Source organism: Zeus faber (assembly GCF_960531495.2).
Source record: "Zeus faber genome assembly, chromosome: 11".
In the NCBI taxonomy this organism is placed as follows: domain Eukaryota; kingdom Metazoa; phylum Chordata; class Actinopteri; order Zeiformes; family Zeidae; genus Zeus; species Zeus faber.
Window position 1 is genome coordinate 22,951,257 of NC_137205.1, and position 22,428 is coordinate 22,973,684.

General features: G+C 47.2%; 1 protein-coding gene across 1 annotated transcript; it reads right to left on the reverse strand.

Moving 5' to 3' along the window:
• Window positions 1-18,368: 18,368 nt before the first annotated feature.
• Window positions 18,369-22,312, reverse strand: foxj1a (forkhead box J1a; the record flags this gene model as incomplete). The annotated part of the gene is made up of 4 exons (XM_080010059.1): window positions 18,369-19,250; window positions 20,350-20,830; window positions 20,876-21,067; window positions 22,284-22,312. The coding sequence occupies 4 exons, from the start codon at window positions 22,310-22,312 to the stop codon at window positions 18,369-18,371; spliced, it is 1,584 nt and encodes a 527-aa protein (XP_079866185.1).
• Between the last annotated feature and the right edge of the window lie 116 nt (window positions 22,313-22,428).

The window sequence follows — 22,428 nt, forward strand, 5'->3', positions numbered from 1 at the left end:
ATTTCATTCACTCTCAGCTGTAAACAGTCGTTTAACAGCTGCAGTTAAATATCACTTGTTTGTGTGAGTCCACACGGCAGTGTCCTTCCCTACACCAGCCCCCTTCAAATATTAACTATTGTTAATCATTACATTCACAGCAATGTATATGTGTGTGTGGCATGCCAGTGTATGTGTGTGTGTGTGTGTGTATACTTTTGTGTATGTATGTATGTACTGTATCTATAAATGGGTGTATATGACCTTAACCGTTTTTGAAACAGTGTGTGAGTGTGTGTGAGTGTTAATGTGTTAGTGTGTACTTTTTGTTGTGTATTGTAAGTGTGTGTGTGTGTGTGTGTGTGTGTGTGTTGTGTGTGTTTCTGTGTGACTGTATGGGTTTGTGTGTGTGTGTGTGTGTGTGTGTGTTGTGTATGCATTTGTTTATTTGTGTATGTTTATTTATGTAGGTATCTATAAATGTGTATATGTGTATGCGACCTAACTGTAACTGCTTTTGAAAGAGTGTGTGTGCGAGAGAATGTTAGTGTGTTAGTGTGTACTGTTTGTTGTGTATTGTGTGTGTGTGTGTGTGTGTGTGTGTGTGTGTGTGTGTGTGTGTGTGTGTGTGTGTGTGTGCGTGCGTGCGTGCGTTCGTGCGTGTGTGTGTCTGTGCATTTGTGTGTATATTTTTGTGTATTTATATATGTATCTACAGTATAAATGTGTGTGTGTGTGTGTGTATATGTGTGACCTTAACTGTTTTGGAGTTTTGGAGTGTGTGTGTGAGAAAGTGTTAGTGTGTTACTGTTTGTTGTGTATTGTGTGTGTGCGTGCTTATATGTGTGCGTGGTTTTGCATATAAGCCCATGTGGTTGGTCAGTGTGTGTGTGTGTGTGTGTGTGTGTGTGTGTGTGTGTGTCTCTCTCTGCTTGCATTGGCACATATGTGTTGTCTACATGTAAATTCATGTGTGTCCGTGTGTGTGTGTGTGTGTGTGTGCGTCTGTCGGCCTCTGTACTTGAGTTTTGAATCAAACGTTTCATACGTTTTTAAAGGGACTTTGGCTTTTGATTCAATGCCGCTGTTAGTGGAGGGGATAATCAGGCTTTTTCAAAAGAACTAATATTCTCAGTGGCTCTGGGGGCGGGGGGTCGTTTTTCATTATTATGCTGCTTTTCACTCGTACGTGGGTAAATCAGCACTCAGCCTTAAATTAAAAACATTCATCCTTTCCATGTTTGTTGGTGCATTTCCTAATGCATTTCCTTCTGTTAGTGTGTGTCTGTGCATGCGTGCGTGCGTGCGTGCGCGCGTGTGTGTGTGTGTGTGCACGTGCCGTAACATATCGTGGTCTAACGCACGTTCTTGTCCATCACCTGTTGATTCACAGAGAAGCGGCAAGGGAAGAGAATCCCCACGTTCCGGGAGTGTTCCTTTCACGTTCTGGCCGCGGCCCCTCCGTCCAACACCCCTCCGCCCAACACCCCCGCCCCCTACACCCTTCCTGAAAGTCCACAATAAAGCACGTTTCCAGTAAGCCAGATTCCTCCCCAGGTCTAGCCGTTCCCCATGGAGACCACTACGTGGGGCTGACAACCGTGTGTCTCTTCACCCCGGACTTGGCCACCCATGCAGAAAGCCTGGATATTTACCTTGAGACCAATCAAAATGCACATTTTGAAATGTTTCGTTCAAATGTTTGTGCCGGACACAAAGGGGAGGCTGGACAATTAAGGGCCTTCATGCACATCAGACAGGACTTTTCCCGAACTTTTTCTACAGGGAAACCGTAGCAGGGTTCTTACATTTTAACAGCCCGCCAGCCCCCGCTTTTGCGGGAACGTGACATTAGTCTCATAGTCAGCTCTTAGTGGTGAAGGTGGTGGTGGTGTCGGGGCGGGGGGTGACACGGTACCTTTTTGTGTGCATCTCCATGTCTCCATTCACAGGCGCTTAACTCCAACGTTTGGGGTTGCGTGGTGTCCCTTTCAGGTTGCCTGATTCCTTAATCCGCTGTATTTAAGGCACTGAATAAGCATTAATTTGCATGAGCAGCCCCAAGGGGCTGTGTGTGTGTGTGTGTGTGTGTGTGTGTGTGTGTGTGTGTGTGTGTGTGTGTGTGTGTGTGTGTGTGTGTGTGTGCGTGCGTGTGTGTGTGTGTGTGCGTGTGTGGTGGTTCTTGGTATTGTTGACTCACAAAATACATCTGAAGGACCTCAGTGACACCCACTGATGGGATGACTGTCAGCCCTACAAGGTCACGGTTAAAGGTTATGTCTGCTGATCCCTGTTGATAAAGCTCGGATGCCAAACAGATTAGAGCTTATGTAGCGTCTTTGCCTTCACCAAAATCCCGTCACTTTTACCAATATACTGTCGGCTTACAAACGACCGCATGACCACATACAGTGGCTAACAGTAATAATATCACAAGTAGTGATGGAGAAGAATGACCCACTCTCAAAATTGAACAACTGAACGGTTTGTCTGCATTGCAGACGAAAAGACTAAAAACAACTCACCTGTGCTGTTGCTTTAGTCTGCGTCATTCATCATTACCAAGAACGCTTACCTTACCTTTTGCCTGAAATTACTTCATAAAGAGATTAAAATCACTTTTTTAATATATTGTATTGTAAATACTGCTTCGGGCCGACGCCGTCCATTGTACGGAATCAGTCCTCGAGAACTTCTGTGCGGTTATCTTTACCGCTGCACAGTGATACAGTTCAACTGCTCGGGAACACTTATACACATTTTATTTATTTTGTCGCCGATGTTTTGTTGTTTAAATTGATGTCATCATGATTTTATAATAATAATAGTAATAAATATAGGGGCGGGCAGCAATATACGGGGTCCATCATCGACGCCGATTACAAATTTTTCGAGTTCTCATGGAACGTAGCATCAGTTTGTGCTGACGCTCATCAGCATTACGTCTAAAATGAGTTCAGTTTTCAGAGTTTCCGATGAATGCTGCATCGACTCACATAATCTGTGCGTACTGCCGAAAAACGCAGAGATAAAAAAAAAAATTCAATTGAGATTACAATACAATAACAATAGGGATAATAATAATAATAATAATAATAATAATAATAATAATAATAATAATAATAATAATAAAAATTAAAATAAAAAAATAAAAAATAATAATAACCATAATCATAATCATAATCATAATTATAATCATAATCATAATAATCATAATAATCATAATAATAATGAAATGAAATTGGGGCTTCAATATATTTTTTGCATATTTCAAGTTCACCCCAGTCTAGACCGGTTGAGCAGTGCACCGCTGTGCACCACTGTTGAGCAGTGCACCGCTTGATATCCTCAAACTAAGCTCTATCTCCTCCGCTATCTGGCTGGCTGCGGGCGCTTGCAAACAGACGCCGAGGAGGTTCGGCGAAAGGAACAACGGCCCCGAGCCGTCAGAAAACAAAGCTCCGCCAGCCCGCTAGACTCATGACATCCTCTGCATGATCTCTCTTTCAGCGACACTCTCACCTCCTCCCTCTCTCACTTACTCTCCCCCATCGCTCATTCACTCGCCCCGGAATCAGTGCCGCTAATCTGCTAAATCTGTTGTCCCTTGTCCTCAGAGTTTAGAGCGCGTTGCCTCGACGGCCCCTCTGTGGGATCAGGGGAGTCAATCCGGGGGGGGGCGGTGAAGGCCCTCGTCATCCCAGCATAATACGACCGCGTTTACCCCGAAACTTCTGTGAGTTCCAAGTCGTTGAGGAGTAGGAAGTGAAAACAGGCGTCCATGGTCGATTCCACCAATGCTCAAATAACGCGTGCTTGTTCTTGAAAGGCACTTCCTTTCAGTTCCTTCTCAGGAAGAACGAACTTGGTGGATGTTCCCTATGAATGCTGGGATATCTGGCTCCATCCAATGAAAGAATTTTTCATTTTTCATTTTGGGCAGAGAGAGATCATACATGAACACATGATCTGATTCGGTCTTCAGATCATCGCAGAATTTGGCCCTTTTTTTTTGGCTTCAGAATGGTCTGTCGGTGGAACCATACAGTCCGCTCGGCCGAGGATGCCGCTGCTTGCGTGTGGCCCCCGCACGTTGCGCTCGCCGTGCGCTCCCCGAGGGGCCTGTGAGCCGCCGGGTCACCGTGCCGCCGACCCTCCCCTGGCTGCGGAGCCGCATTGTTCTGGGGGCCTTCCGGACGAGACACTGGGTGGGACCCGCCTCGTCTCCTCCCTCCCCTCGTCCTTTCTTTGCCTCCTCCGCGGCCCCCCTGCGAGCTGCGTCTCAAACGGCTCGTTTGTTTGCATTCCTCTCAGTTAATAAGTGTTTGTCTTAGGTCCCCCCACTACCACACACACACACACCCCCACACACACGCACGCGCGCACACACACACACACACACTCACACACACACACAGCTCCAACCCCCTAATCCGGGTATGCGGCTCACCCAGCTGTAAGCGGAGGGCGGGCCGTGGTCATAAATATCACCGACAAGCGATTGAGCCGTTTTTTTATTTAAGTTATTTTGCATTGAGAAGATTTACTGTAAGAGCCTGAATAGATTTTTTTTTTTTTTTTTTTTTATTGTCAGAGCTCCGAGTCAAACATGGAGGCGCTGTCGTAGCCGACTTCCAGAGGTGCCTTTTTGGAGCCGTTCGGGAGCTGTCGTCGAGGATGAGATGTTGAACATTTTGCACGCGGCGTTGGTGCGGTGGAATAATCTGCAACCAGCGCGCGTGTCTGAGGATCGATACAGAGCAAGTCAGAGTAGAGGTCCTTATGGGTTCATGAGAACAGGAAATATGCTGTTCATCTACAAAGAGTGTCCTCACTTACAGTGGTCTGTCAAAGGTATGACAGGAAACACAAACGTAAAGGTTTTAGATTAGATTGACCGTCAGACAGACAGACAGATAGACAGACAGACAGACAGACAGACATATAGACAGACGGACAGAGATACAGAGAGACAGAAAGACGGATAGATAGATAGATAGATAGATAGATAGATAGATGGATAGATAGATAAATAGATAGATAGATAGATAGATAGATAGATTGACAGACAGACAGACAGACAGATAGATAGATAGATAGATAGATAGATAGATAGATAGATAGATAGATAGATAGATAGATAGATAGATAGATAGATAGATAGATAGATAGATAGATAGACAGATAGATAGATAGACAGACAGAGAGACAGAGAGACAGAGAGACAGAGAGATAGAGAGATAGATGAATAGATGGACAGACAGTCAGATAGAAAGATATATAGATAGATAGACAGACAGACAGACAGACAGACAGATAGATAGATAGATAGATAGATAGATAGATAGATAGATAGATAGATAGATAGATAGATAGATAGATAGATAGATAGATAGATAGACAGATAGATAGAAAGATAGATTAACAGACAGACAGACAGACAGACAGACAGACAGACAGACAGATAGATAGAAAGATAGATAGATAGATTAACAGACAGACAGACAGACAGATAGATAGATAGATAGACAGATAGACAGACAGATAGATGCAAACAATTAAAAAAAAGGATACAAATGAAAAAGTAAAATACACGGTTCTGTGCTCTACATTCGTTTATGAATAGGAGGCAGGACGTTACCTCCCTGAGCCTGGAGGTGATGCTCAACTCATCGCCACCAAACTACTGTGACGAGACTCCTGAAAGTCCACATTTCCCGAATAAGGTTCAACCTCAGAACCAGGGACGTGAGGGTGAACGTCAGGCCCCAAATGATGATCTTATTTCAGCGCTTATTTTCTAAGGGAGCGACTGGAGCATCACACCCAGATTCTGTGTTTTCACAGATAAGGTTTTGTTCCACAGAGAACGCGGTCGCCCCCAAACACAAATCAGCAGAACAGCTTTTCAGAACAGAACCTGCACCCGACTGATAGGAGAGAGAGAGAGAGAGAGAGAGAGAGAGAGAGAGAGAGAGAGAGAGAGAGAGAGAGAGAGACAGAGAGAGAGAGAGAGAGAGACAGAGAGAGAGAGAGAGAGAGAGAGAGAGAGAGAGGGAGAGTGAGACAGATAGAGATAAAGACACGCGGGCAGGAGAAATCTTCTGTGTTGTTTCTTTGTTGTCCTTGTTTTTTTGGATGCAAGCCATTCAAGGAAAATCTCCCTCCGTCGCTTTCTCTTTCCCTCCCTCCATCCCGCCTTTTTCTCCACCCCTTCCCTCCATCCCGTGTTCTTTCTGTTCTGCTGAGAGGAGATCAGCGTCAGAGGAACAGAGACGCTGGCAGAGTGCTGACCCCCAGCGAGGGCATCCGAGCTCTGTGTGTGTGTGTGTGTGTGTCTGTGTGTGTGTGTGTGTGTGTGTGTGTGTGTTGTGTATACTTTTGTGTATTCATGTACGTATCTATAAATGTGCGTATGTGTATGCAACCTTTGCTGTTTTTGAAAGGGTGAGTGTGTGAAAGAGTGCGTTAGTGTCTACTGTTTGTTGTTGCTGTTAGCGTGCGTTTGAGTTTGTGTGCGTGCGTGTGTGTGTGTGTATATGCTAGTGTTTTTTTGTGTGAATATGTGTGTGGTACTATGCATATCTGTGTATTTCTGTACACATAAATGGATGTGTATGTGTGTGACCTTAAGTGTTCGTGAAAGTGTGTGTGCGCACGTGTGTGTGTGTGTGTGTGTGTGTGTGTGTGTGTGTGTGTGTGTGTGTGTGTGTGTGTGTGTGTGTGTGTGTGTGTGTGTGTGTGTGTGTGTGTGTGTGTGTGTGTGAAAAAGAGAGTATCTTGGTGTGTTTTGTTTTAGTGAGGGAAAAGGCAGTGTGTTTGTCTGTGTGTGTGTGTGTGTGTGTGTTTGTGTGTATTTCAATGAATTTATGCATGTATCTATAAATGCATATGTCTGTGTTTTTGAAAAGGAGTGTATGTGTCTCTGCGTGTCTATGTGTGTGACTGCATGAGTGCATGTGTGTGTGTGTGTGTGTGTGTGTGTGTGTGTGTGCACGCGTGTGTGTGCATGCGTGCGTGTGTGTTTGTGTGTGTGTGTGTGTGAGTGCGTGCGTGCGTGCGTGTGTGTGTGTGTGTGTGTGTGTGTGTGTGTGTGTGTGTGTGTGTCACGCCTGTATACTCTCACCTATTGAGGGCTGAGCCCTAAGACATGTAAAGCAGTTGCGACTCAAAGCGTTGCCCTCCAGCGCGACACCAACAAAGACTTAAAGAAACCAAATTAAAGTCTGGAACGAAGTGAGCGGGCGAGCGAGGAGTGGAATGAGTGAAAGAGCGAAAGAAAGAAAGAAAGAAGGAAAAAAGAGGGGTAGACAACAAAGGAAATAAAAAGGGAGAAGTATCCTGCGCGCTAACCGCTCGCGTCCAAGTCGAGGCCTGTGCTGGAATCCCGTGCGGGTGAGCAGAGAAGTGGCGGCGGCGGGGGGCGGGACGCGTTGTGTGCCGTTATTTACCCAGAGTGCCATTCTGCGCTCCCTTTGAGCCGTGCCAGCTCCCGCCCGTCGCGGCGGCTTGGTGCGACTCCCGCTCGGCGTGGAAAAGGCAGGTCTGGACTTGCCCCGGCCAAGGTCACAGCGCGGCTGCCAGCGGAGGGGCGCGCTGGGCCGAGCTGCGCCCAGCTGCAGCGCCCGCTGCTCCCAGTCATTCATTCACCGCAAACTCATTACGCCGTGAGATGTATGGAGTTCACCGCCACACACACACACACACACACACACACACACACACACACTGCTGCGGCGCAAACTCAGCGCTTCAAAGTACAAGTACTTCACTACACTAAATGCAATGTAATGTAATGTAACTACATTTTTCAAGGATGTGTACTTACATAAGTATATAAGACTTTCGACTTTACTCATGTTTCAAAACAAATATCTGCACTTTATATCTTCGAGCACAGTTGTGTTGCTTTAGTGTTTTTTTTTCATCTGGATTTATATTTATATACATTTATTTTTAAAAATATGGATTTAAATCATGTATATTCTTTAAATAAGGATTAATATTTTATCCGTCAAAAACAGTTATTTTACATTTAATACTACATTTAAGAGCTTGTACTCATCTGCATTTACTTCAGTAGAAACGTCAACATGGTACTTCCGAGTCATTTTTTGTGCACGTATTTGTACTTTAACGTAATTATAAACTCTTGAGTACTTCTTCCACCACTGGGTAAAATGAATGTAGTTGAAAAATAATGGAAAACAGTTTGTCGTGTTCACTAAGTTACAGTCCCCGGGTGCTGCAGCCCAAAAACATCCTGGAAAAATGTGTTAATGGTCAGGACTCACTGGTTTTAGGTTATATCCTGGCGTTATAATGGACCATAATACTTCTCCCTACTCACTCCATATGTAATGTACAACATCCTCTACTCACTGGCTTGTAAAATGTACGTTGTTCCAAAATTGAACAACATTTCCCTGAGTGAGCCGCATTTCTTTGCATCATTTTGAAGTGCATATTGGGTGATTTCTCGGGGACTATGCACCTCACAGTCCCCGAGAAATCAATTCAAAGGAGATTTGCCAGAGTGCTCGGAAGTGGCTGCAAACCCGTCAAGCCTCTTATCCGCTGCAGGGGAGGAAGTAGGAAAATAGCCTCCGAAATTCTGAAGAACTCCATGTGACTCCGCCTCTCCAAAACACTGCACTTTGACGTTTTTTGATGTCAACGTTGAATTCCCGAAAGGGCCTTCGTTGGAACATTAAGGATGTTCAAACTGAGGCAGAAGAAAATAAATGTATCTTCCGATGACGCCCCCTTTGGCACTGAAGGGTTGACATGAAATAAGGAAAATGTGATGCGTGGAATTTTTCCCGATTTTTTTGGAGCCAAACGAGACGCGGGCGACCACGTTATAGTCAGGCAGCCACAAAAATCCAGTAAAGAAATCCTCCTCGTTCTGAAATGTAGGGCGGATTGTCCTGGCCCTCCCCCTCTGTGATGTAATAGGGGGTCTTTTGAGGCACTCTTAAATCAACTGAATAGAAATGGAATCCCTGTATCACAGTCCCCGTGCCCCCACGCACCCCCAACCTCTTATCGACAATGGGAGCTCAGCAGGGCTGAAGCCAGGAAGTGGAGTTCCAGCCTCCGGGTTGCCGTGTATTTAGGCCGGCGGGGGTAGGTTACGACCGGCTTCAGATCCGCCCGCCGCTCCGCCGTTGCCACAACCCGAGGTAAGAGGATCCCTCCAGAGGTAGCGAGCGAGCGAGCGAAAGAGTGCGAAGCGGCTTTTTCCACCCCCTCAGCCGAATTATGAGCGCCGCCCGCGACGGGAGACAATGCTCGCGGCCGGCCGTGAGACGTTCTTGACGGGAGTGAAAGAGGAGAACGTGGTTGGTACCTGACGCTGAGGACGGGACCATTGTTCTCCTTTTCCTGGAATGACTCACTCACCTGTTACCTGGACATCACAACATAGCAGACACCCGACAACGCAAATGTGTTTGTTTGTGTTTGCGCGTGTGTGTGTGTGTGTGTGTGTGTGTGTGTGTGTGTGTGTGTGTGTGTGTCGGACGTGAGGTTCAATGATGAATGGAGAACTTGGGTCAACGTACCTATCTCTTTGAGGAACTCTGATTACATTGCTTCAGGGTGTCGGTTGGTGTTCCTGTAAACGGCTGTTGTCGACTGGGTCGATCCTGTTTCTCTTATTTCGCTTTAATCTTGTCGTTTTGACCTGCGTTTGTTGCCTTTTACGTGTGGCCGCCCGGTGTTTTAATCCTACGAAATTCAATTGATTTTATTTAAAAGTTTGTTGAGCCCCTTCTCTTAACAGTTTTGCTTTCTTACTCATTAATTACTCAATGACAAATTATTTTCCTTATAGTGAACGTTGATGAAGTGCGAACAACTGGTAAAATTGAACAATTGAGTCTTGTGATCCATTGGTGTTCATGCAAAGACACCGTGAAGTAGATCATGTCCACTATATAGAAAAGAATCACATGAGGTATGACGACAAAGTGGCCGTATGGAAATGTTACGTGGAGTACTATTCAAGTAAAGCATCCTACCTACTAATATTCACCCTCGTCAAGTCAAGGTGGTTTTTATAGTCCTTTGTCGGAGCTTGACTCTTAAAGGACGTCACGGGCTGGTGTCGACGGGGTCATTTTCAAAGGAGAAAATGGAATCTAAAAAGGAAGAAGCCTTGAACAGGGATGAAAAGAGAGGTGCACGGAGGACGGGTGCAGGTGACTGATTACAACTCATAAAGCGGTACTCAGAGTACGGCTACCACCCAGTTTTTATTTGATTCACCAATGCCGTGAACGAAATAAAATATAAACAGGGTGGTAGTTTAAAGTGTTAAAGACATTCTAACAAGCTTGTCCCAGCCGCGGTTCTCCTCCATCCAGAGGCTCAAACATGAGAAAAACACACTTGGGGGGTTTTTAACCGAACGGAATAGCTTTGACCTGCTTTCCCCTTTTTTGTCAAAGACTCCAGCAAACATTGAAATGTCTCCTCAGAGCAGCTACGGCAGCACAGCTCCCAGTGTCCGCCAGTTGTCATAGTAAGTCGTTAGGTTAATTGATCTGGGTAAGGCCCGTTCGGAAATCCAAGGGCTATTGAAAGTTAATATTTCACCACGGGGGAGAGGTCATCGCGTGTTGCTTTAACCTGCTCCCCTGGGCCGGTGTTCTGTGGAGGAATGGCAGCGACATTTTTACTGATCCCTCTACAAACGGCTTTGTCATTACGCTCTTTTCGATGCCTCATTCTGTGTCGTGCAGCACCTACAAAGGAGCATCCCGGCGCTAGGGCGCTGCATAAAGGAGGAAGCAGGGGGGGCGCCGCCGTCGTTCCCCCTGCCCATTATCTGGCTGTTGTTACACTTTGTGTGCACCGCTCGCTAAGCCGCTGATGGATGTCAACTCAGACCTCCTGCTTGTGTTTTCACTCACAAAGGAGCATCAGCCCACACCAGAGGAAAGAGCGCACACACACACACACACACACACACGTACAAGCACACGCACACGCACACGCACGCACACACACACACACACACACACACACACACACACACACACACACATGCAAATACACCCACATATAGACAAGGATGCAAAAACACACACACACACACACACACACACACACACACACACACATACACAAGGATGCAAAGAGACATACACAAACACAGGTGCACTGGCACATGCATGGACACACAAGCAAACAGATGCACACACACGCGCGCGCGGATAACAACATACATGTGAGGTCGGATGCGCACACACGTGCACAAACAGATACACACACGCACACACTCCACAGATGCACATACACACACACACATGCACAAATACACACCTACAGCCATAACCATAGCACCGTTCCTGAATCATTAGCTCGACCCTAAAAACCGAATTCCTGCATGACACTGATTATACTGTATATTGATTATGTGGGGTCAAGCCTGCAGGTTGTTATTGTTCGTCAGCCCCTTATTGTTATTGTTCGAGAAAAGATTCTCGGAATTTTGCTGCCTAAAACTATCTGGATCACCAACTTCGTCATAACACGTGAACACACGCTGTCACAAAGACTTGACAAATTTTGAGCGATTCTAACACGGACGAGCCACTACATCTGACGCCGAAATATCTTTAACCCAGCTAAAACTATCTGGAGCACATACTTCGGCATAAGCTATGAACACTGTGAAGGAGTTGTTTAAACTGCAATGTCACGAGGATCTCGTGGTTTAAATTTCATCCAAATCGATCCACATGCAGAGAAGATATTATTAGTGACTCTGTCACTTTGTAGTATTACGTAGACGTTACCAAAGTATCGTTTTATTTAGTGTGTATTTATATAGCTTCTTACATGGTGGATGTCAGCAGATCTGTTTGATTGATATTTTAAATCTGTTGTCCACATCACATTGCTTAATGAAAAAAGGAATAAAAAATAATCCCTAAAAATGTCATTACCGTGTCCCTCAAAAACCCTGAAATGTGCGACTGAGTGATGTGTTCAAAATCCAGTGAGGTATCAGAAAAATAGAGGCCGTGCAATGGTAATTACTCACAGAAATATCACGTTTTAGTATTTCATGGAAATGTAACATACTGAAAATGTAATCCAAGTAAAAAACTCAACTCAACTTTACATTTTCTTTATGTAAATTAGACTGCTATCCTAGATCAACACAAATACGTCATAATTGATGTATACGAGACACAACATCTACCATCACAGAGACTCCGGATGGACTTCAATGCAGCAAGGTAAGTTATAACAATGACAAGATATAGTTTAAATAAACAATATAATACTTTTATTGTAATAAATGTCACGTATAAACATTTTCCTATTACTAAACTTAACAAACTGTAATGAAAAGGCAGAAAGTGTTTGTGATCTTGACAAATTATTCCATAATAATTCGAATTCCAAATGAAAGTTAAAGTTACATAAATGTTGTTTGCATTACAATATCGACAAGTAATCTATTAAACAGAATTTTACAATTGTACATAGAATGAATAAGCTGGACCCCGTGTATTTCTGCCTGCTGCTATATTTATTGTTATTATTCCTGTTGTATCCATTATTCATCCTATCACCAATATTCTCTTCTCATAGGATTTCATTGACAAATGTTATGTAACCTAGTCCATAAAACTGGACAAACTAAGAGTCAATAAGTCAAAACTGTATTTCTAATGCTCTGTTTCATGTTTACAGTCTCAAAGACCATTACTGTAGTCACTAAACAATTGATCAACATCCCCCCGATCCCCCCAAACAATAACAACCATCCACTCAAACTCTATTATGTGTGGATGCTCGATTATGTACAGTATGCACGTCCAGGGCTATCTATCTATCTATCTATCTATCTATCTATCTATCTATCTATCTATCTATCTATCTATCTATCTATCTATCTATCTATCTATCTGTCTGTCTATCTATCCATCTACCTGCTGATCATCTGTGACGCAACCAACCATGTGATATTTGGACCAGCTGCAAACAGGAGAAAGTCCTGAACAAAAACATACTGTGTTTTTGTCCGTGTGTTTTTGAGATTTTCTTTTTTTTATATATATAATCTTAGATTTACACGTGAGATTACACTATATTGATCCCTGGTGGGTGGGGGTCCGGTGTTAAAGCAGCAGAAGTTGGTTGAAGAGGTCTGTTTCCTTGAAAACAGCTTTTCGACGTACAACCTTATTCCACACAAGGATCTCCGTCGGGTCAAAACTCTAAAATCAGATGAACCTCTCGTTGCATCTAATAATCCGCTAGTCCAATGCACATGCTACATCCAACCCATTTAATATAAACGTATATATTTAAATTCGGCAGCGGGGTGTGCAGGCGGGAGGGATGGTCTTTGGGCTCCGTGTCCTCCGTCTCCACCCGGACGAAGGGGCGTGCGTGGAGGCTTCACTCCAGTAAAGAGCTATAGGTGCACTTTCCACACAAAGGCAACACCGGCGGCGCAATAAATCGGAGGCCTCCGTCAGTGACTCCTTTTTCTCACTGCCGGGCCATCACTCGAAAAAGCCCTAATCAAGCCACAAGATGCCCCCCCCCCCCACCCCAACCGCACCCACCCACCTCCACCGCCCCTCACAAACCCACCCCCCTCCTACCAGTCTGCATGACAAAGGCACCAGCAGTTACCACAGAAACAGGCTTTTCATTAGCTGTGTGATAAAAAAAAAAGACGTATTCCCTCTTTTTCTGCTTCTTCTTCCACTTTTACCCCCTTCTTTTTCCACGCCGCCTTTTCCCGACCGTCCCTCTCCCCCTTTCTTTTTTCTCACTTTCGGGAACCTGTGGAGAAGTTGGACTTGGGCGGCGGGGGGGGGGGGGGGGGGGGGGTCAGGGGGGGGGGGGGCTTACACGTCCAGATCCCCGCGGATTTGACGCCTGTTTGTGCTGAACGCACTCTGGAATACCAATGGAGTTGTGGGGGCAACGCTGGAAGGCACCACCCGACGTGTGACGGTCTCACCGGACTCCCGTCCAAACCCTCCTGGGTCCGTCCTCCACCCGCAGTCCAGCTCAGAAAGATGAGCTGGGACAGGACGAGGGACGAGGGATGAGGGACGATACCGAATTCTGATAATTGGACAAACATGAAACTATACCATAGAACTTGTGTGATTTCATGTGTGTACGTTTGTGTGTGTTCGTATGTGTGTATTTTTTTGGGGGTGTTTCTGCATGTTGTGAGTATGTGTCCATGTTAGTGTGAAAATGTATGTGTACATATGAATTGTGTCGCTGTATTTCTGTGTTTGTGTAAGTTTGTGTGAGTACAGTATACGTGTGCGTGTGTGTGTGTGTGTGTGTGTGTGTGTGTGTGTGTGCGTGCGTGCGTGCGTGCGTGTGTGTGTGTGCGTGCGTGTGTGTGTGCGCGTGTGTGTGTGTGTGTGTGGATACACGCCTCTGCATGTCTGTGTGTGCCAGTGTTCTGCTGTTTTTACCGGTATATTCTCACCAGGGCCTAATTCAACGCAGTGGGACGCGCTCTCGCAAATACTGAACTTGCTTGATGGTTGTGCCACAAAACCCTCTGGTTCACAGGCAACGACCTTAAAAACTTCAATCTCAACAATCAAAACCAAATGTGTTTGTGAGAATATCTGAGATGGGAAATAGGACAAGCAGCCGCTGAATATTACCAATTCCTTTTCATCCATTCTAAAAGCCGAATAGATCAATTCCAAAACAACAACTCCTGACCGACGATGTGGGTCATCCAACGCAACTATTGCGTTTCCAAACTCCTCACACGGTTGTTTGGCATGGATAATGGATGAGCAGCGTCAAAAAGAGGGCGCTGGTAAGAAATACACTTTACGCTTTCAGTTTACAGCGTTTCAGATCAGCGGGAGCGAGGAGTGTAGTGTAGTGAGTATGTGTGTGTGTGTGTGTGTGTGTGTGTGTGTGTGTGTGTGTGTGTGTGTGTGTGTGTGTGTGTGCGTGCGTGTGTGCGCGCGCGTGTGTGCCCGTGTGTGCGCGTGCATGCGCAGGGAGGAGGAGGAGGGTGGGGGTGGCACTCAGGGGTTAGGATTTCACAGCGAGGTTCTGCTTACCTGTCACAGTCAGCAGGACTGGAGGATAATACCTGCGTCGGGTTACACCGGGGCCTCTCATCTAACCGGCCCGGCCGCATTAATGTTATGAGGCCCGCCGTCCAGCTGGAGCGGAGCACAGCACAATGTGCCGCGCGACGGCCCTGCCGGGGGGGGGGGGGGGCACCTTGCGGGAAGAGTCGGGAGGGAGGGGGCACCGCTCCAGCTCCCCTTTCCAGGGATGGAGTGCGGCGGACAGGCAGGAGATTTTAGGATCGTCCCTCCTGAGCCGCCGGTGGAGTGTCGGGTGTCCGTCACACGGGATCTAATGTTACAGCACTTATCGGTGTCCCTCATCTGTCAGCCACCATTACCTGAGCACGGATAGACGGGTCGACAGATCGACAGGCAGGGAGAAAGAGAGACGGGCGAACGGAGTATCTGAGATCCGCTGCTATTCATCGGTCTTGTGGCACACTGTCCGCTTGCATTTGGTGGCTGGTGGCTGTTTTCAGTTGTATACACTGAGCTCTCTGATCATGAGCCACCTTTCCTAATCCCCCCCCCTCACCCCCGGCCCCCCCATGGTGGGGTCTGCAGCGACAGACAGGGAGTGATATACGGGGGCCGTGGGACACTTGTTGTCCCCGCCGGACCCCACGCGGACCCAACGAGGGGACCACAGTGCCAAGAGCAGTGGGGGAACAAGAGTCTGACTGAGCGCAGACAAAGCCCGCCCCCCTCCCCAACCCTCCACCCCTCCTCTCTCTACACACACACACACACACACACACACACACACACACACACACGGACACAAGGACATACGCACACACGCACGGACACACACACACACACACACACACACCAAATAACAAAATATTGAAAATTTACTTCCAAATATTGTACGCAATTATAATCAATATAGTCAATAACCGTTGAATTGAGTGTTAAAGTGTTGAATTTGCAGCACTACACTGAAGAACGACACTAGTGACCTTAAAATCACAGTTATTACCTCCAGTGATAATAGCAACTGTCAAACAAAAGCCATTGTTATTTTTAAGACCATTGAACATTTGAGTCAAAACTGAAACACACACGCACACGGCAAAGGGGAGGGGAGAGTACACGACAGAAAACAAAAAGACCAATAAGAGAGAAGGTAATCAAAGACAACTGAGGGGGAGGGTCTGAAAAAGAACAAAACCCCAAAAAATCAAACATGACAAACATCATTATTGTTTATTTTATTTTATTGAATGATACGTGAAAAAAAAAATGAAAACAAAGAGAGGAAAGTTAAAGAATGCATACACAATCTCTTTTACATCATTAACATTAGAAAAAAAAAACAAAAAAAAAAACAGCCATGAGGTAATACGCCAGTGTTGCGGTCAGCGACGTCTGACCGCGTGGAAGAGCTGAGAAACGTGATCAAAAGTAGAAAAGGTCGTTTTTCCGCCGACGAGAGTTTGCGCCTCGCGACACGCCCCAAAAGAACCAGCGGAAACGCTCCCCTGCGGGTCGAACCGCTGGAAAAATCGACGCGCTCCCGAAAGGTCTCTCTGTACACCAATTGCACTTTCACGGGCAACAAAAGAAAATGTAAAAAAAAAAAAAAGAAAAAGGAAAGAAAGGAGGAATCATCCGGGAGCGTTGCAAAGGAACCCTGAGAACTCGAGCGTTCTCCGTACACGGTGACTCAGGCTGGTCTGCAGAATAAACTAACTGAAAGGGGGGGAAAGGAAACAAAAAAAAAGGGGGGGGGGGGCTTTGCATATTAAAGCAGTAACGCAGCTACAACACCTCCCCGCTCCGCCTCGCTTCCTCCCCCGGGGCCAGGCGCCCTCTACCTGAAGCGGGAAGGCAGACTGCGCTCGGCCTGTCTCACTCCGGTTGTTATTGCTCTTGGCACGGCGAAGGTCGGATGTTCATTTACGAAGGCGGCGCGCCGCCCCTTCTGCCGAGTCGGCGGCTCGGCGAGAGGTCCGAGGTCCGCCCCCGCCGGGTGGTCTCGGTCGGCGAGCCGCGTGGAGCGGACACCGGCGGCGTTTTGAATGAAAACGCCGCCCGACCTTGAGGGAGTGGATGGAGGAAACATGAATAACGTCCTCTGCCTCTCTCTCTCTCTCTCTCTCTCTCTCTCTCTCTCCTTCAATATCTCCTCACTGGACCCTTCTGTCGACGTGAGAAGTTTGATGCTGGAAAATCAGCTTCAGCAAGTATTCATCTAGTAAAGAGCTTTTAATCATATATATATAAAAAAAATGCATACAGATAATAGTTAGTTGCAATAGACCCCCCCAACCCAAAAAAAAACCCTCAATAAAATCATTTCTAAACCAAAGATAATTTGGCAAATATCATTTCCACATCATATTCTCTTGTCATAATCTCATCTTGTCGTAGTGCTGCTGTCAAAGTCGTTCTCGGATTCAGGGCGGCCGGGCCTGGAAACTGGGGTGCTGGGGTGCTGGGGCGCTGGGGTGCTGGAGTGCTGGAGCGCCGGTGGTGGGGGCGCTTTGAATCCCAGCCGCGTTTGCACAAATCCACTACGCGCGCGCGTGACTTTCCCGTTCTGAGCCCGGACGCTAAAGCCCTCCGCCACTCCCGCGCCATCGTTATTGGAACGACGCGAGGAGAAGGAGGAGGAACGTCAAGCAGGTCGCGGAGCGAAGCGTCTCGCGGCTGTCGTTCGCCGCCGTTCCGCTCCTTCTTGTACGGCTCTCGATGAATCTGGTCTTCCCCGTCGTCCGACTCGTCCTTCTTTTGATTTTGGGGGCGGGGGGCGGATGCACGACCTCATGGCACGACTCTCCACCGACGGATGAGGAGCCTTTTTATTATTCCCACCACAACAACAACAACACCACCAACGAGTATGTAAACAAAGACTTTGTTGGATCGTTCCACTTCGTGGGGAAATATATTTGATTCCCGGGCTGATTGTGGAGGTCTGTTATCCCGTTCCACAAAGTCTCGCTCCTGTGGAAAAGAAGGATCTGACGCAGGTTGAATCCTGCCGCCGCTCGACATTTGTGGCGTCTTTCGCGGGTCCCGGGGGACGTGGGTCCGCCAGGAGAGACGTTGATTTGAATCGGCAATTAAAAATAAACTCTGATAATACTTAAAAAAAAAAAAAAAAAACATCATCTCGAGAAAAGGTTGGAGGTCTCTTTTGAGTCTGAAATGTTCCATCGAGCCCGGATCAGGCCTCCCCCTTGGCCAGACATTTCCAGCCATTGGTTCTTTTTTTTTTTCAAAGGATTATTTTCGGGAGGGGGTGGGGGATAAGGCTGGAATGGCTGGGGCCCGGCCGCCTCAGAGGAGAGTTTCTATCCGGGTGCTGAGGTCCCCCCCTGGGGTTTCCCCGCACAGAGCGTCCCCCAGATCAAACAGCTGCTCCAGGCCGACCGTGGAACCGCAGAGGAAGCTGTTGCCGCCCTGCTCCTCCTCCTCGGGCCAGGGGCTCTGCAGGAAAGCCGTGGCCAGGAAGGTCTCCTCGTCAAAGTCGGACACCTCGTTGTCCCTTTGGGACTCTGCCAGCACGTGGAAGCCGCCCGCCCCCGTGGGGGCTTCGATGGGGAAGATCTGGGTTCCCCTCACCGTCAGGTCGTCCTCGGTCGGAGTGGGGATCAGTGCGACCTCCGCCTCCAGGCTGAGCTCCCCGCTCAGAGCAGAGTCCAGCAGGGCGTCCCAGTCGAAGTTCCCCTTGAGGGAGCCGAGCTCCTTCTGCTCCTCCGCAGAGAGCAGAGGCGAGGCGGGGCGGCGGGGAGCTTTGGCAGCACTGCTTCTGGAGCCGACGGCGTGTTTCCTCTTCTGCCCGCTGATGCCCTTGCACACCGGCCAGGAGCCCAACATGGTTCCCTGCGCCAGGTGGGGGTCCCAGTTCTGATCGGCCCCCGTGGCCTCCTCAAAGTCCTTGAGGAGCTGCTGGGACTCCGGGTCTACGCACAGGCCCCTCTGGACCCCCAGAGGGACCCTGGGGCCTCTGGCTGGGGGCTGGGGGGCCAGCCTGAGACGGTTCTGCAGGGCGGGGTTGATCTGGATGGGTGGCATCCGCCTCTTCTTGTAGGCGCCGTTCAGTAGGCGCTCCGCGTACACGGGATCAATCTTCCAGAATCCGCCTTTGCCGGGCTCATCTTTCTGCCGCGGGACCTTGATGAAGCACTTGTTGAGCGACAGGTTGTGGCGGATGGAGTTCTGCGAGACAAGCAGACAGGGGTTTGATACAACATGACACCGCCACACAAACACACACACACACACACACACACACACACACACACACACACACACACACAAGGTAGCTATTGAACAATACTATCGTCTTAAAGGTTTTCAGTGGTAATGTGCAATGATGAAATTAAGACCTCGTCATATTGTGACAATTAATGAGGATAAGATTAATGTCATTTATAATCTTTAACACGCATTCCTTTTCTGCAAAATAAAACCATAATTCCATACTCATAATTCTCTAGGATTAACGTGCTAATAGAATCTTCCAAGCCTTGGAAAAGAGGCTTCATTATTGACACTGTATGGTTCTCCCGACGGTAAAAGCAGGAAGTGCTGTTGGCTGAAGACCATATGTCACATGGATGCATTGTGTGCCCTTGCGTTCATCCAAACCCTCCCACCCTCCCTCCGCCCGCACACACCAGCCTTAATGGAGGGCTGACCCCATGACATTTGTTAAATATTATCTGCCCCATGTACTGGCCTGAAATAACAACACGCACTGAAATGTCTGAGACGGAGGCTGTCGACGGAGATTAACTTCACACCGGGTTAATCAATCATTTATCCGTCGCAAATTAAACTTTGCTTAAAAATGCCTCCCCCCTTCCAGAGGGAATCTCCCCCGCCCCCCCGGTGACACACAGCCCCTGCTGCCGGCCGCCTTTCTGCTTGCCTCTCATGCAGAAAATCTAGAGAAGCTTGCCTGGAGAAGAAACGAAAAGTACGCCTGCAATTACAAAGTCGTGTTTTTGCTGAAGCCTGTTTGCTACTCAGGGGGAGGAAGGAGACGCGGAGATGGAAATTATTTTTTCCACCGCTTCTACTTAATCACCACGAGATCTTGCTGCAAAGTGGTTGAGAGCACGGCAGCTGGCCTAGACCTCTCAGGATGCTGTCAGACAGCATCCCTGACACTTAGAAGCCAGTGTGCCCAGCTGCGACGCAGTGCCGTGTACTCAAAACCCAACGTGACTGAGAGACCAAGGTCACCCCTCCCATCCGACTCCCTGTCATTCATACGTAGACTCGCGACACACAAACGTGCCCTTTCCCGTACCTGCCATGTGGGGTCTGCATGGCGGAAGTAGCAGAAGTTGTCCGTGATCCACTTGTAGATGCAGGAGAGCGTGATCTTGGTCTTCTTGCTGGCCTGCATGGCCATGCAGATCAGCGTGGCGTAGGAGTACGGCGGCTTGACGCTGGGGTCCGTCTTGTAGTCCACCTCGTCGGGGCAGTGCCCGTGGGCCACTATCCCCGGCAGGGGCTGCATCCTGCAGTAGGCCGCTGCCGTGGGCTTCCCGGGGGTCAGGGGCATTCCCATGGAGGCGGGGTCCCCGGCCAGCGGAGAGGTGGGGGCCTCTGAGCCCCCGCCGAGCTGGTGGGCAAACAGGTGGGGCTGCTGGCTGTGATGTGTGGCGAGAGCCGGGTGGTGCTGTGCTCCATTGGCACTGAGGATGGAGAACTCCTGGAGCCACTGCAGATTGGTCAGACTGTCGTCCAGGGTGATGGAGCTGCAGCAACTGTCCATGCTGCTGTTGCTGTCGTTGCTGTCGTTGTTGTTGTTGTTGTTGTTGTTGTTGTTGTCAAGGTCGTTGTCGCTGTTGTTCCCTCCCATCGGCGAGCGGGCGTCCAGGTCCTCGGCCTGGGCCTCCGCTATCACCACTTCCTCCTTGACCACCACCACTCCGGCAGGCCACGAATCCTCACAGATCACAGACATGATGAAGCTCCTCTCTTCTCCACCCACCTCTCCTCCTCGTCCCTCCTGCTCCCGTCTGACAAGAGGGGAAATATAGATCCAGCTTAGACTGGAAGAGAAAACAACCTTTTTGCTATGTGTGTGTGTGTGTGTGTGTGTGTGTGTGAGACTTTGTTTGGTGGAAAACCCATTTAAATTATGTCTATTCATTTTATCATTATATAATAACATATAATATAATGCATGTCAATATAATAATTTTGAATTATGTATTCATTTATGAAATTTTATTTCATCATTTTTTATTTTATCGTCAAAGAGATGCCCATAAGACCGTCTCTCTCTCTCTCTCTCTCTCTCTCTCTCTCTCTCTCTCTCTCTCTCTCTCTCTCTCTCTCTCTCCCTCCCTCTCTCCCTCCCTCTCTCTCTCTCTCCCCATCTGGAACTTTCCAGTGTGGCGCACTTGACGCTCCTCGCGTCATTCAGTTAGGTAGACAAATATTTTATTTATAACATAAACTTAATGTGTCGCATTGCCTTCTTTTCTTAAGGCACGAATATTGTTGTTTGTGAAAAAAACAAAAACATGCACCTCAGTATTTGCGTGGGTTTTAGACTGTTAATCCGTTAAAAGTCAAATGAAATTAAATAAATATCACTCGCAATAATAAGAGCGTGTTGCATATTAAATACATTTAAAATAAAAAATGTAAATACATTTAAAATAAAATGGATTCGCAAATTATGATTTGTAAATTGTCATTATTTGTAGCAGTGTAAATGTTTTATTTTAAATTCGTATATAATATATTTCAATTAAAAACATATTGAACGTGGAAATAAGTTATATTCCAGTAGTGAAATAATTTAACCCTATGCAGTCTGCGATATTTTCAACAATCCACATCACGATTTTTATCCGACGGAAAATTAATATTAAAAAAAATGATGATAACAATAATAATAACAACAACAACAACAACAACAACAACAACAACAACAAAGACAACAAAGACAACAACAACAACAATAATAATAATAATAATAATAATAATAATAATAATAATAATAATAATAATAATAATAATAATAATAATGTTTGAACAATAAACATGAGGAACTCACCTTGATCGACACGAAACAAGCTTAAATCCCCCAAATGAGCAGCGTTTGCTGATCTGCACCTGTTGAAGAAGCCTCCAGAAATTCCTCCAGTCAGGAAGGTTTTTCTGCAGCCAAAGGTCTCCTCTCCAAGTGTGTCTACATGTTAAAGAGCAGGGCCAGTTTAATACCTGGTGCAGGACGTTTGTCCCGCAACCATGGCAACGCTGCCCCCCCCCTCCCCTCCCTCCCCTTGTAAACAGCTTCCAGCTCTCCCATTGGCCGCTGGTTGCCATGGCACCGCGTATCCAGTCGTCACTACTTCGACTTTATAGT